Below are 15,600 nucleotides of genomic sequence, written 5' to 3'. Positions count from 1 at the left end.
GCGTACTCCAACCCCGAGAGGGAAAAATCCATCGGCACCATCAACCCCAGCTAAGTAGCTCAGCAACACTTCCCAAACGCGAAGGTCCTGGGAGCTGGAAGATGAGGTGGGTACAAATGATCCATCGGGATACAACAAAAATTAAAAGAACTTAAAATTATATACTATATATTTATATATCTTAACAGGCTGCTTATACCACAAAGCACACACATGGCATCTGCTTTTCCCTCTGAGTTTGTGAGGCCAACTGTATGAAATGATGGGATGTTCCCCCCTTCTTCCCCAAATCCTGCGTGCTGCACAGTGCCTTTCAGACCAAGAACAGGGCTGGAGGTGAGCGAGTGTCTTCTTCCAGTTAAGAACAAAGACATTGGTTTTATTTACAAAAAGAAAAAAGAAAAAGAAAAAAAAAAAAGAAGAGAAAAAGTTTCCACACAAAAGCACTACAATGATAACTCCCTTTGGTAAAAAGTGTAATAAATGTCTCCATCGGTCTGTCAGTACTAAGTCTCAAGCCACCTGGTACTATGGTACACAAGAAGCTAGTACAGTTATGCTAGCACATCAAGCATACTTCCTTTAATAAAAAAAAAAAAAAAACAAAAAAGCCAAAAACCCCAACAAAAACAAACAAAAAAAACCCCCAAAATTGACAATTTGTACATTTATTTACAAAAAAAAAAAAAGAAAAAGAAAGAAGAAAAAAGGAGGGGAACATGTTAAAATCGTGTTGTTCTCTTGTGTGTGTGTACGGACACGTGTGTGAAAAGCTGGTGCATGGCACTAGGAGAGACTAGTAAACAAGCAGGTACAAAAAATACCCCCCCCTCCCCCCCCCAAAGGAAATACAAACCAAAACCAAACAGTTCCACTGGCACTAGAAAGGACAGACCGATCTGCATGGGGCGAGCCCAGCCCGGAGCCATGAGAGGGAGGCGAGAGAACCCAGGCTCCGCTCTGGAGGTGCCGTCGGGCCGCCCCGCGGGAGGGGAGGCTGGTCAGGACAGGCACCTGGGAGGGATTTCGGGACACATCCAAGAGGTCCGGTGCTGGAGAAGCCTCCGGGTCTCTTCCCTCGGTGCTCAGGGCCTGCAGGGAGTCAAAGCCTCAACACTGCTGGTGTGTACGAGCTCGTTGTGTTTCTCTGGGATGGCTCAGTTCAGAGAAGGGTCCTTCCTGCCCTCGGGGGACACGCGCCCGAGTCCAAGGGCCGGCGGAAATCCGCGTCCCCACAGGGAATCCCGCTGGTGACAGGGTGTACCAGCCACGCACTAGTCAAGTGGCCATGTTACGGAGATACACAGTGAGGGGAGGAAGGCATCTTCCTCCTTTTCCTTGATGCACGCACACACACACACCGCTCCCGGGCTCTTCCCTCGCCCCCGGGGAACTTTAGGGTGTCTTGAATATCGTGCCGTATTTGACGCGGTACTTGTTAATGCTCACAAAGTGCAGGGTCTCTGTGTCACACGTGGTGGTGCAGGGCACCAACCCCTCCAACCCTTCGCCCATGAGCCATTTGTTTGTCTCGGCTGCCATTTCGCGGGGCACGTGCTCCTTGGTCCATTTGTCCACCCAGGCCTGGAACCGCTGGTGCAGCCGCTTGCTCACTCTTTCATGGGACTACAGAAATAGGAACAGGGGTTAGGAAAAGGCAGCATCGGGTCCCCAAACTGTGACACAGCCGAGGGGATCATCAGCCACACACCAGCCCTGGCTAATGGCAGAGGAAAAGCTCTGGTGTCAGCCCCTCTCAGGGCAATGACAGTGACAGAATGAACTCATAAGTACCAAAAGCTTTAAGCGCTCAGGCTGGGGACACCAAACAATACCCATGGGAGCCCAGGAGCGCTGAGTCCCTTCTGCATTGCCTAAAAGATGCTGCCACCACCTCCTCCTCCTTAAGGCAGAGCCCGGAACAGGTCAGCCCTGCTCCCTTCAGGGGCAGCCTCCAGTTCTCCACAGAGGGGCAGTGTCCAAAGGGATTGCAAACTCAATATGCTGACATGTGGGGACCTACCTGCTGCGAAAAGTTAAGAACCAGATCAGGTCTAAAAGGTTTGAGAACCACTCGCTTAAGCAGAAGCATCAGGAGGGGACAAACTGCTCCCACTGTTGAGTGAGAGCATCTGCTTAAGGAATGCAAGATCCAGGAGAGCTGGTTTAAAGCCATGACTACAGTCATAATTGAAACCAGCAAATATGATTAAGCCTCCAGATTAAAACTTATGTATTTTGTTGTTTTGTTCTTCTCTCACAGACTGACTGCATCTCAGTGTTAACCACTAAATCCAATAGATCTGTAGTTCAGTGAAGCTTCTTTCTGCAGCTCCTTCAATAACCAAGGGGCTCTGCTCTATATTTAACAGCTCAATAATCTGATTTATGTTCAGCTTCTCCATGAAAAACACTGGAGGTTTGTGCCAGCTGAATGGGAGGGATGGGATTAAATCAAACTCCTCAGCATCAGCGTTTCAAGGAGTCACCGCTGACAGAAAACACTCTCATCTGGTGCGAATGCCAGTTTAACAAAGTCACTTTGCACCTAACGAGAAGAACCCATTATTTGTATTTCATTAGCAAGAAACAGATGGTGAGCCGTTGTTTTAGAAGTCTAAATGCATGACTGCAAGGGAGCTGTGAAGGATGATTTACAAGGCAGGAAGCAGGGCACCGCTCCCACTCCCTCAGCTCCCAGTGTTCTCAGTGGTCAGTAGTTTGCTCAGAAAGCCAGTGACTTAATCAACTGAAAGCAATCCGTGCAGCTGCAGAAGAGACTCCTGCTGACAGAGCCCCAGGTACCTCTGCTTCTGGCTGCTTAAGTCAGTAATTTAGCCTGGATCTGGCAGGTTCCACTTTCTTTTACATTTGAAGCAGCAGCATTCTGCTTAATGTTGTGTTTTAAATAGATTATAATAAACACAGAGCCAAGGATTGCAAATCTTAAGTCGAAACAGTCACACTAGAACTGGAGTTTGCTGTTAAAGCTCCCTGCTTTTCCTTACTGGATGGAAATATTCCCGTGGGATGAGACAAGTCACCCAGTGTCAAAGCATTCAGAAGACCAGATCATTCCCCAACTGACTTTGACCTATCTGGAGTCAGGGGCTGCTTTCACCTTGAATAACCCCCAACCTTTACAGCTCAAGAACAGCCAAAGAGCCAACACTTCCCTCACATAGCATCCCAGCCACCTCCTCCTTCCCTTGCCCCATCAGTTACTTCTGGCACAGAGAGCCAAAAGCAAATCTGAGTAACTCTGCTTGCGCCTACCTGCTGAGCTCGCAGTAGAGCGGTCCTCCTGTACATGTAATCCTCTGATTTGATCACATACACCATCTTGTAGGAGTTCAGTTTGAATTTACACTCCAGCTTGTCCAAGCTTTCCACGTTCTCCATGGACTTCTTACTGTTTCCTTCCTTCCCTTCCTTCTCCTGCTGCTCCCGACCGCGCTGACACTTACGGATCCGCCTGAGATTCCTGCAGACCAGAGAACCCCTCTGGGGATTAGTGCTCAGCCTCATTCAGGCTCAGGCCCTTACAATGAGTCAGCCCCCATGGTTTCTCTTATTTCTGAAGTTCTGGCTATTGTGCCATCAACTCCCTGTTCATGAAAAGCCCTGACGTGGCACCCACTGTTTTTAAACAGAGGGTTACTATAAGCCAAGGCAGGACTGCCAAAAACCCCATTTGGCGAGCCACCAGCCTTTGCATTAAGACGCAGGCGAGACTGAAAGCCCAGCTCTGCCTTCTGAGGCCATGAGGAGGTAGGGTCTGCAGCTCAGCCTAGCCACTCACCTCGGCAGGAAGACTGGTTTCTGGGCCAGGTGCTCCCGGAGCTCAGGGGAGGTAGAATCTGAGTTGACGTACCGCTCCACATAGTCTGACCAGCGCTGGAAGTGAGCACAGAGCACACGTCAGTCACTGCCTTCCCACCAGCCAATGTGAGGTGGAAGTTAGGTATGTGAACACAAGGTCACTTTTGAAGGCTCTGTGCATCTAATCCCCGAAAAGTGTTTCTCTGTATGGTTTTGAGGGCTTTCTAACACAAAATCAAGAAGGATTTGCCTACTCACACAACTGAAAGCTTTACAGCGTGTCCTTGATGTTTCTTTATCTTGTGCTAATGGACCACGCAACAGTCAACTGGGTATCACAGCTCTCTGTACAAGCTGCTCTTACCTCTGCTTCTACAGGGTCATCAGAGTTCTCTTCTTCTGTATCCAGCAGTTCAATGGTTAACTGAACTTGACCTCTGCTCTGAATGAACATCAGCTACAAAGAAAAGGCAGAAGACGCTTCAGGAGGGGTTTCAGTTAGAAGAAACAACCTCTACTTCCCACTGGGGCAAAGGGAGAATGAAGAAAGCTGGCATAGTTATACAGGAAAAATCTGTGCTCTGAGAGCCCAGGGAAAACCCTGCCCAAACTGCACAACCTCTGAGGAACCAAAAGATGGCAAAGCTTTCTGCTTGTTGTTGGTTTTGGAGTGGTGCTGGTCCTTCTTCAGCCCCCAAAATAAGTTTGAAGGCAAGGGAAGAGAGATCGTACACACAGACTTTTATCCCAAGTACTTGAAGTTGCTCTGAAAGGGCCTGACCACTTCCTGCATCTCAGGCATGGAAGTATGGATTTGATTAGCACAGTGCACTGGGTTTGTTTAGCAACAGATGCAGTCAGCAATGATTTAATGCCCTGTCAGTATTCACAGCTCTCCCCACAGCTGACAAAAAGATTGAGACACAAGAGAAACAGGAGAGTCTGAACTAACAAATGAAAACCAGTGACAGCAAAGCAGTCAATATGATAATACCCCAAGGATGTTGTGAGGCACAAGGGGTATTCACTGCTGTTCCAGGAAATGTAGTTCTCCTTGAAACCTCATTTCTGAGGGGCCCTTACAGAGGCATTATCCTATGTATCAAAAGCTGTGTGCTGGGTTTGGCTGGGATGAAGCCAGCTTTCTTCATAGCAGGTAGGATGGGGCTAGCTACATTTTGGATTTCACCATTGAGGAGGATGAAGGTACACAAGGAGCTGGGAGGGGACACAGCCGGGAAGAGCTGACCCCAATTGACCCAAGGGGTATCCCACACCATACAGCATAATGTTCAGCATATAAAGCTGGGGGGAGAAGGGAGGGGAAAACATTGGGAGTGACGGTGTTTTGTCTTCCCAAGTCACTGTGATGTGTGATGGAGCCCTGCTGTCCCGGAGTGGCTGCCAATGGGAAGAGGTGAATGAATTCCTTGGTTTGTTTGTTCTGCATGTGCAGCTTCTGCTTTACCTGTTACGCTGTCCTTATCTCAACCTGTGTTTTCTCACTTTTACTCTGTGATTCTCTACCCCATCCCATCGGGGGAGCAGCAAGCAAGTGGCTGTGTGGTTCCAGTTGCCCATTGGGGTTAAACCCCAACAATGTGCCACCAACACTTCCAACTTCAGAGCAACAGAAAAGTCCTCAGCACCCCAGGATGCTAAACAAGGCTCCTTTGTAAAGGACTGTGCCTCTCCCTTCCTATAAGGCAGTCCCCTCACTGCTTGCTGCTTTTATGCCATGGTTTGCAGCCCGGCTTTACCTTGAAGCAGTTCTCCTCTGACATGAGCTGCTCCGCTTTGCGCTGGTAGGCGGCCTCCAGAAGGCTACGAGAAGACTGGGAAGCGAGAAGACCTCCTGTTGCTCCGTTGTTGTTCTCTGACAGGTAAAGGTCTGTTACCTGCACACAGATCTCATCGCTCACTATGTGCTGGAGCTGCAAAAAGGAAGAACGTGGGGAAGGTGTTTGTCAGGGAAGCTGCTACGTGCCCAGGGGAGGAAGGGCTAGAGCACAGCGACACGGTATATCCCTGCCTCAGCAAGGGACTGCTGCTGTGGCTGAGGAAAGGGCTGAGCAATTTAGTATCAAATCCTTACTTTACACGAGTTTAAAAATCAAAAGTTGCTCAGCTGTCTTTTGAATCCAGACAGTGTCTGCACTGAAGGAGAGGGCTTCTGAAAAGCAGATCTACCCTTCTGAAAGAGGCAAGGCCTTTTCAAGCCTTTCCCCTTCCAGCCCCTTGTGTCTTGCTTTTGTTCTTCAGGCTACTAAAAGGCACATGAAGAATTTTTCCCTAGGTCACACATTCTTCCTACCAGCTCAATAAAAGGACTAGAATTTAACAGCCAAAATGAGCTACTCCAACAGGCAGATAAAAGAAACAAAGCTGTTTAGAAGAGGCTGCTCCTACAGCGCTGGTGAAAAGGAAAAAAATTATTTAGATGTCATTTAATTCCTTTTCAGAGTTAGAGCAAGATTACCTCTGGAGAAACTTTAAAGTGGAATACTTCTAAAACTTCTGGAAAACAAAGGGAAAACACACACTCACAGGACAGTCCCAATAGTATAAATACAGCAGAAATTACATTTTCATAGAATTCCAGACTAGTATGGGTTGAAGGGAGCTTAAAGCTCATCGAGTTCCAACCCCTGCCACGGGCAGGGACACCTTCCACTAGAGCAGCTTGCTCCAAGCCCCTGTGTCCAACCTGGCCTTGAACACTGCCAGGGATGGGGCAGCCACAGCTTCTCTGGGCACCCTGTGCCAGCGCCTCAGCACCCTCACAGGGAAGAGCTTCTGCCTAAGAGCTCATCTCAGTCTCCCCTCTGGCAGGTTCAAGCCATTCCCCTTGGCCTGTCCCTACAGGCCCTTGTCCCAAGCTCCTCTCCAGCTTTCCTGCAGCCCCTTCAGGCACTGGAGCTGCTCTCAGGTCTCCCCTTAAGGAGCCTTCTCTTCTCCAGTCTCCAGCTCTCTCAGCCTGGCTCCAGAGCAGAGCTGCTCCAGCCCTCGCAGCATCTCCGTGGCCTCCTCTGGACTCAGAGGAGTTTCTTATCACATCTCTTTACGTCAGCCTTACAGCAGAGTTAACAAACACCCAGAATTTACCTGCTTACCCCCAAACTCCCCATTTAGGCATACAACATTCCCCCTCCCCTACAGGCTCTCACTGTAGCCAACAACCCAGCTCCTTTCTCCACCCCGGAGCATCCCCCCTCCAGGTTTTGCTGGCAGCCACCTGTCGAACAATGCTCTGGATCAGCTTGTCCATGGTGAAGGCGATGTAGGCGTGGATGGTGAACATTTCACGCAAGGAGTCCTCGTACTGCGACGAGTCCATGTTCCCATCCAGGAGGTTGCGCACCATGTCCAGGAAGGCTGGGTAATAATCCTCCACATCAATGTCCACTGCAACACGAGAGAATGGGAGACATGAACACACTGCCCCTAGGAAGTGCTGCTTTGAGGTTTGGTCCTCAGACTACCTGTTCAAGTTGAGGAGTTACTGGAAGAAGCTTAAATGAGTGTGTTGTAGACATTTAGAAGTACTTTTAAGGCCATGTGTACTTTCATAATCATATTATAGAATCACAGACTGGTTTGGGTTGGAAAGGACCTGAAGATCATCCAGTTCCAACCCCTGCCACGCGCATGGACATCTCACACTGGACCATGTCGCACAAAGCCCTGTCCAACCTGGCCTTGAACACTGCCATGGATGGAGCATTTACCACTCCTCTGGGTACCCTGTGCCAGCGCCTCACCATCCTCACAGTAACGAACTTCTTCCTTATATCCAACCTGAACTTCCCCTGTTTAAGCATGAACCCGTTACCTCTTGTCCTACCACTACAACCCCTGATGAAGACATGTGCCTTCCAGTGTAGCCTCCTCTATGAGGTTGTTTAAGTCTTTTAGACATATAAAACTGAAGACATCAAACAAGCCCTGTCAGTGTGTTACTGAAGCATCTTCCTTCCCCAGCTCCCTCCCACCAGAGGCACTCACTCGGCTCCTTCAGTCGCAGCTGGATGGCAGGACTGTCACTCTTGTCTCGCTTTATGCCCAGCACTTCCCTCTCCCACTCCCTTTCCCGTGTCTCCTCCTCGATCTGACGCTCGGCCTGGGTGCAGATCCTCAGCAGCCTCAAGCACAGGATCTGATGCAGCCGCATGAATATGTACCAGTTGCTGTTCACATAGAAGAGGTTGTAGACCTCATCCATGCCCCGCAGCTTCTGAGCGGTCGTGTTGTTGAACATCAGCTTGGTTTTGGGAGGACTGCCCCCAACACCGTTGTGCTTTTTTGCAGCCCCAGTAGCTTCATCCACATCCATTTCCTCTTCTTCCTCCTCTTCCACATCTGAGAGTTCACCTCGCTGAGCAAACAGCAGGTCTGGAATGAAGTGATACATGATCTGCTTGATTTTGTACTTGTCTTCTTTCTGGATTCCCGTCTGCCGCTTCACATGGTGGATGATAAGAGAAGCAGCATCTTCCAGGATCTGCTTGTCTTCATAGGCTAGTGATAGGTGTGGGCCTGTGGGGACTCCAGCATTGTCTTCTGAAGCCTGCTCTTGCCTCTACAAATGAGAAACACACAGCACAAAGATGAATCCCAAACACTTCTTTCCACCCAAGACCCTTTCAGAAAGCTCCGAGAGTGAGTCTGTGCCACCAGCATTGAGGAGTGAGGAACAGGAACTGAAACTGCACTTGCAAAGTGCATAAGCTTGAGGGAACGGAGCTATTGGTGGACTGTCTCACCTCATCATAGATGCTTTCAATCTCATTGAGGAGACTCTTTGACCTCAGGACCTTGGTATCATTCTGCTTGAAGTTGATGCCCTGGTGGTCCAAGGATTTCAGGTAATACTTCTCATTCTGCTCTCGCCAGACTTTATTAAATCCTCTCTGGGCTTCTCGCCACTCTTCCTCTTTCATCTTTAACCTGGCATCAAGAAAACAAAGGTGAGTTAAGAGGTCTGCTCTGAGCATATAAGGGAAACCTTCTGGCATGCCAGGACAGCTAGAGGGCTTAAGTGTCCTCCTCCCAGCCCCACTGTCTGCAGAAAGGAGAAGGGTTGAAGGGATGAGAGTGCCACAGAGGTAGCCCAGGTCTCTCGGACACCCCCCAGAAAGTCACGTAGCTCCAGCTGCTGAAAAGGAGCAGCTTAGTTTGGATGCTTAACAAACTCATTCCCTTGCAGCATGGACACCTGAGCTTCCAGCAACGGACTTCTGAACCTCCACTCAGCAGTGCAAGCAAAGCACCCCTGATGCAGCTCAAGATCCTGGGCAAGACTGTTACCCCCAGCTCCCAGAGACACAGGACCAAAAGCCCCATGGAGGTGAGAAGTGGCCAGGGAGGAGCACCCCCTGCTTACACACCTCAAGCTTCCTCAAGGAGCTGCAGCATCCACTGCCTTTTCTTGACTGAGAAAGGGGAGGCTGACAACAGAAACCAGCCTGGGAACCTGAGGGCAGCACAGCCACCACAATCTGAAACACAGATTGTGAACCACCACAATCTGAAACAGCCATAGGGTTTGAGATGGGATCAAATTAGCCCTGGAACAACCCACACAGTACATATTTTCCTTGTCTTAAACATGATGCTGACACCAGGGAAGAAACAAGGTTTAAGAGGAGACAACAGAAGCTCTCCATCCCTCCAGATGAGCTTCAAGGTTTTTGTTTCAGAAGGGCAATTCCCTCTTTCTAAGTGATTATAATGAAATACAGCAACAGACCAGAGCATAAAATACGCTTCTTAATTTATAGCCTTGTGGAGGTCACAGCCTTTAGGGGCAAAAACTAGGTATTGCTACATCAATCTGGACCACATCTGGCACATTCCCCTCAGGTGGAGACCCTGGGCAGGGTGCTAGAGCAGACAGTACCTTTTCAGTACGATGGGAACAGCCACGGATGGGTTCTTCCGAAGCCCATCAATGATGTCAGCTGCTTTGTCAGCATATATCCTCTGGAGAGCCTTGCGGTGGATCACCTCCGAGGTGCCACCCAGGGTGTTGTCCAGCCGGAATTTGGCCTGCTCCTCGGCAGACAAGCGTGAGAGCTTCTTCTGGATTGCCTCAAGGACGCGGATCGTTGCCAGGTTGGTCTCCAAGACAACATCCAGCTGCAGGGAATGCTACATTAGCCATCATTGAACAGACAAAACAGGATGCTTCACAGAGGCTAACGTTGAAGTGACGTGAAACAAGAAGCCGGGCATGTTTAACAGGGTGTACTCGAGCAGTGCTTCCCATGTTTGGCTGCTTTAAAATAATCCCATTCTATTTTATCTGCTACCTCGGTAATATTGCCTAAGAAATTAAAGGCTACCAGAACGACAGTGTTTGGAAATTACATTTTCCACCTGGGAACAGAACACAATCGACAGTTACTCTACAAAAGGACGTGCCAAATCTGAGCGTATTCAGACAGTTGCCGAGCTAACTTCCATTCAAGATGTCAACCATTTAACATCCTGAATGCACTGCTTTTCAGATTATTACATGGGATGCATGCTCTCATGCACGACGTGGGCAGTGAGAATGGAAAAGATGCATCGACCACTGCTGACCACTGAACAATTTCATCTGGAACAGTGTGAAGGAGCTCTGCACACAAAGTGAGGGGCAGGGGTGGCAGCTTGGAGCTGCTTCTTGCATTAAGAGAACACAAGCTTTTATGCCAAAAAACGCGTGACAGGCACAATAAAAACACATCTGGGGTATGAGTAAGGGTAGAATTACATCAATATCATTAACTGTTTGCAGCTTGCCAAGACATGAATCAAGAAAAACCAACTTACCTCGAAACGCTCATCCTCGCACCTGTAGATGTGCTCTTCATATTGCGTCTTCTTGGAGCTCACAAATGTGGAGTCCTCAGACCAGGATGGGAAGGATACCCAAGTGTCATTCAAAACCTTGGAGGGAGACAGAGGAAACAAGAGTAATGGATCTAATTTCCCCATTGGAAACATTCTGTGCCCCTTCCAAATCCACAGGGCCACCTCCAACAGTGAGAACTGAACCATCCAGGCAGCCTGAAAAACTCATTAGCTGGAGCTGGGAGGAAACACTTGCAAAGGAAGGGAAAAAGAAAGGTGAAAGGAGCTTTTCCATCCCTTCAGATTAGTTAGCTGCAAGCAGCTGGTTCATGGTGTGTGTGATTCACCATCGCCGTTCCCGGGTGGTCACCACGTCAAGACGGCTTCTGCCTCCAAATAAGGCTAATTTGCAGTAGAAATCCATACCCCAGCAACCCCTTTCCTGACAAAGCAGCTGAGCACCTGCAGCTTTCACCACCTCCAAAACAGGAACAGAACATTCAAAAACCAACCTCAAGGAGGCCAAAGGCAAAGACACAAGGATTTTGGCAGGCAGGCTTGAAAGTCAGGCCCTTCTTAAACCCAAAGCCTGAGCGACTGAGTCATTGGATTCTCACAGGAAGAGAAGTTTGGAGCTGCATCACATAAGATGCTTCTGAGAGACGTGTTAGGACCTAGAGGAGAAGCCTGCAACCCTCTTTTCCCCAGGTTGCTTTCACTATCCTGCCCCCACTCCAGCTGAACACCTATCACCGCTGCTAACTGCATGACTCGGACACCCACATTTGTCCTCCTCATAGCTCAAGGAGCATAACAACACAAAACCTGTGATGTTCCCAAACAGCGTCCGCTTGCTATTTGTGGTCTGCAGGCACCCAGGAAAGGGAAGAACCCAGGGAGAGCTGGGGCTCTCCCCTCCTCCAGTGAATGCTCTTATGCAGCATGTTTATTAACTGGCCTTCAGCAAGAGTCCTGCTCACTCACCTCCAAAGCATTACCTTCCACACCAGTGAAGGAACAGGACCAGCCAGTACCATCCCCAGTTTGACCAAAGGGCCATTACAACACATCAAAGGGCTCAATGAGTACATCTGATCCTGCAGGAGACCAGCTTTGACTCTTGACCAAGAAGGCTGGCTCCCTGTACGGAGCCTATTTCCTGAAGCAAGGCACTGCTTCTCAAGACAAGAGGTCATCTTAGCATTCCAGGTAGAAAGAAGCAGCATGTGAGGGAGAATGTGCCTACAGAAAACATGATTTTGTTTTCAAGTTGGACTAGAGACAACTCTGAAGCAGACCAGAGGGAACTGGGGTAAAAATGTAGCCATAATCTTGAATTACATACTACCCTGTAAAAGATCCCCGAGATCACATTAAGACCACACAGGAAATTAGTTCTGTCATTTCCTACTTTGTGTGTAAGTCTGTAATCTTAATGTTCTTCTCACATAGGTAACATGGTTACTGAAATCATCATACACATCTCGTGCCCCTGTGTTTGATTTAAGTGAGTAAAGATCACAACTATTCAGTGGGATTTTTCCAGCTGCTCCCCAGCCCTTTCAGAAGCACCACTGGGGAAGAGCTGATGCCAACCATCAAAGCCACGTGGGGATCACAACTCCCAGCCAGCTTCCAGCAGAAACCATTCCTAGACTCACACCTCGCGCTGTGCAATAGCTTCTGGACAGGATCCAGGTGCTGGCAGGAGTGCCAAGTGCTCCCTCGCCACCAGGAACACCACTCACCTTGGGTTCTGACACGTACCATGGTGATCCTGAGCCAGGACGTGGGTGCAGGAGCAGCAGGGCTCAGCGCAGCGTGAAGCAAGCAGCAGCACAACTCTGCTGCACGGGAGCAGACGTGCCCTAACATCCCCAGGAATCTTTTCAGCATTCTCAAAGGGATGCAAAATAAATCCCTCATCCTGCTCTGTTCTGCTCACCCTTGCTCCATCCCTTCAAGAAGAGCATCTTACCTCTTTACACAGTGGAGTCCGCCCCGTGCACTTGGGTTGCTGGTAGCTCTTGGGTAAGGCTCGGTAGCTGGAGCCCAGTCTTTTACAGGAGGCATAGTCTATCTCCATGGCAATCCCCTCGGTAGCCCGCTCCTTTGGATACGTCTCCATGTGAACAGACTCTTTATACCCCAGAAAGTTTTTAAACCAAGTGAACAATTCTGGGAATTTCCTGAAAATAAAATGAATGAAGTGAAAAAACTGGCTAAGCAGAAATCAAGCGGTGCTGAGCTGTGATGCTGAGGCTGGAATTGATTGTTACAACCAGACTGTGTCCAAAAAGACCCTCTGAATTACCACTCTGGTGAGTGAGGACTCTTCTCTGCTCAATCCCACTTCCACAGAGCCTGATCAAACAGGAAACATGGAATGGTTTGGGTTGGAAAGGAATTTAAAGATCACCTAGTTCCAAGCCCCCTGCAATGGGCAAGGACACTGAGTTTGTTGATCAGGCGGAGGACTGCTCTCAGTGCAACTAAGGTGCTTTAGGATTACCCCTTCATACTGACAGGCATGCAGACAAGCACTGATACATCCCCCATGTGCCTTGTGGGTACAGCCCCCACAAGACAAGTGACAAAGTAGAGCAGCGAAAGCTGTCACTGCAGGGGCAGCACTCATTGGAAGGTCACATCTGAGGCTCTCAATGTACCCCAGCAGCAAACCCAAGCCAGGTTCCCAGTTGTCTGCAAACGTTTTTAATCTTAAATCAGACCTTTCCTTTCCCAAAGCAGCAAGAGGAAACTGAGAAATGATTCTCTAACTGGATGGCAAGAAGGTTCAGTGCTGAGCAATTGCTTCAGCCAGTGCTGCCTCCCCACACTACACATGCCAACACAAATAATGAGGAAGCCTTTGCCTGCAAGGCCCAAGTGTGCCTGTTTGTAGAGAAAAGCTTTCTGAAGAATTTATTAGTCTAAAATACTGCATCTACCCAACTCCTACCTCATGCAAAGCTCCAGCAATATGAAGAATTGAACCTAGTACTGAAGCTAATTGAATCACTGCTCATTTATTGCCTTTTCATTACATGACAGACAGTAACATCTGCCTCCAGAATAAGAAAACTATGTTATACTTTCCCAATACAGACATTCACTCTTATAGCTGGGAGCACAGACACTAGATGGGAGAAATCCAGGGGTTTCTGTCAAATATTTCACCTTTCCTAGCTACAGGTGGCATCCTGCTGATGCCTGACCAATTCCAGCAGAGCTGTGGAGGGAGCGGAAGCTCCTTGGGGCAGTTTCTTTGCACAGAACCAAGTGTAATGGGGTCCTGAACCCAATTTATGTTGCTATTGCCTCCTCCCTTAGAACCAAGAACTCAATTCACAGGAAGAAGGAACATTAATCTTGCTGCCCAAAGTTGATGGGAGGCTATTCATTTGGTTTAGCTGATTAATACAGGCTTGCTCTCTACACTACTGGCAATTATGGAAGTCTTAATTCCTATTTAAATTATAGTATTCCTGACCACTTTTTTTTTTGCTTCACAACAGAATTCATCTGCTTTCTGGATATTTTAGTGGGTTTATATCAGTTCTCTTTTTAAGAGAACATTTCCTATGTAACTAGACAGTCAAATCTACTCTCAAATGAAATAATTCATGATTGCAGAGCAAGAGACTGCAGTAACAGGCTGCTAAATAATTCTCTTTGCTCTTCTGCAAAAGGAAGACACAGCAAGCAGCACCAACACTGCTCTTGAACGCTGCCTGCATGCCAAGACACAGCTGGGAATCCCACTCTCACCTCCTCTTGGACAAGGAATACAAAAGGGTGGTATAGAAGAGCGTGAAGTTGGACAGAAAACTGAAACGGGGCCCTTATAATCCTGCTCCAATAAAGGTAAAGTCTGAAAGCCTAAAGCACTTGGCATCAGCACACTGAAGGGCTTCCAAGAACTACCAGTATTTTCCTGCTCATACAACAGCACATGGCATCTCATCACGTACACTTGTGATGCTCAGGCTGAGCTGGAGGCAACAGAAGATGAGAGAACGTGCTGCTAACTTGTGCAGTCATCTAGTGGACAGACATTAAGCAGTGGCAGCCTAACCATGTAAAAGTCAAGCCAAGAAGCCACAGAGGAAGCTACAACTCAGGACTCCATCTCAGGAGCACTTTGTGGTCCAAGCAACCGCCCCCCAGCTCTCAGAGCAGAGATCCTCCCCTGTGCCACCCAACCACACGAGATGCATTCCCCTGAACGACCACAAAGGTTAGTTCTTGTTTCCTGGCTCCACAACAGAAACAGAGCACGTGGCTTAAACATCCCTCCACTTACCCCAGGAATGGAGAGACGAGCTGCACGAGCTCAGCCCGGGAGATGACCTCCTGGTTGAAAATAACCAGGCAACGCAGAAAGTTCTCGTATGCTTCTGTGCTCCGCAGGGCTTTGCGGACCTGCCAGACAGGAGGGAAGAGGAAAAAGTTGCTGTTAGGGTGAGATCAAGCTGTGGGTGCTATCACTGGCCAGGAGGACCTGGATTCAACACTGTGGTTCCCACCAATGCACAGAGATTACACATGGAACCAGAACACAGAGTGGGTTGAACAGAGACTAACTTGTACACGCGGTCAGGCAGGCAGGTACTGACGTGAGCTATCCCCATGCTGGGCATGCCCTGCAACATCAGCACCCAGTGCTCTACTCTGGAGAAAGGAGCTGCAAGTGAAGAATGAAATCCCTCAAAGAACCCCCTAACAGCTATGTTAGGAAATGCTGAGATTGTGGATAACATCAGTTATAGCTGCAGTGCCACAAACCCACCCAGGCTGCTTTTAAACACCAGAGAATATTGCAAGTAGGGTGGCAAGGTTATGCCCTGGGTAACATTGCTCCAGCTTCTGCCTGTGTTAACAGCCTGGGTTATCACAGAGAAGCCAGCTCCTGCAACCTGTAGTATCTTCACAGCCCGA

General features: G+C 48.7%; 1 protein-coding gene across 1 annotated transcript in view; it reads right to left on the bottom strand.

The window, feature by feature from the left end:
• Positions 1-710: 710 nt before the first annotated feature.
• SIN3A (SIN3 transcription regulator family member A) overlaps positions 711-15,600 on the bottom strand; it is a 32,883-nt gene continuing 17,993 nt past the window's right edge. The window contains exons 10-21 of the mRNA XM_061447290.1: positions 14,966-15,084; positions 12,638-12,848; positions 10,639-10,755; positions 9,722-9,960; positions 8,586-8,769; positions 7,828-8,401; positions 7,058-7,227; positions 5,583-5,756; positions 4,187-4,279; positions 3,803-3,897; positions 3,277-3,484; positions 711-1,626 (exon numbers count right to left, since the gene is read on the bottom strand). Of these exons, the coding sequence (XP_061303274.1) occupies positions 1,396-1,626; positions 3,277-3,484; positions 3,803-3,897; positions 4,187-4,279; positions 5,583-5,756; positions 7,058-7,227; positions 7,828-8,401; positions 8,586-8,769; positions 9,722-9,960; positions 10,639-10,755; positions 12,638-12,848; positions 14,966-15,084 (2,415 nt within the window). The 3' untranslated portion in view covers positions 711-1,395. The remainder of the gene's footprint in view (positions 1,627-3,276; positions 3,485-3,802; positions 3,898-4,186; positions 4,280-5,582; positions 5,757-7,057; positions 7,228-7,827; positions 8,402-8,585; positions 8,770-9,721; positions 9,961-10,638; positions 10,756-12,637; positions 12,849-14,965; positions 15,085-15,600) is intronic.

This window comes from Pezoporus flaviventris, unplaced genomic scaffold, assembly GCF_033815535.1.
Source record: "Pezoporus flaviventris isolate CSIRO_AGI_PZ_B2104156 unplaced genomic scaffold, CSIRO_AGI_Pfla_v1 ptg000006l, whole genome shotgun sequence".
In the NCBI taxonomy this organism is placed as follows: domain Eukaryota; kingdom Metazoa; phylum Chordata; class Aves; order Psittaciformes; family Psittacidae; genus Pezoporus; species Pezoporus flaviventris.
The sequence above is the reverse complement of the archived record's forward strand: the minus strand, read 5'-3'. Positions and strand labels throughout refer to the sequence as shown.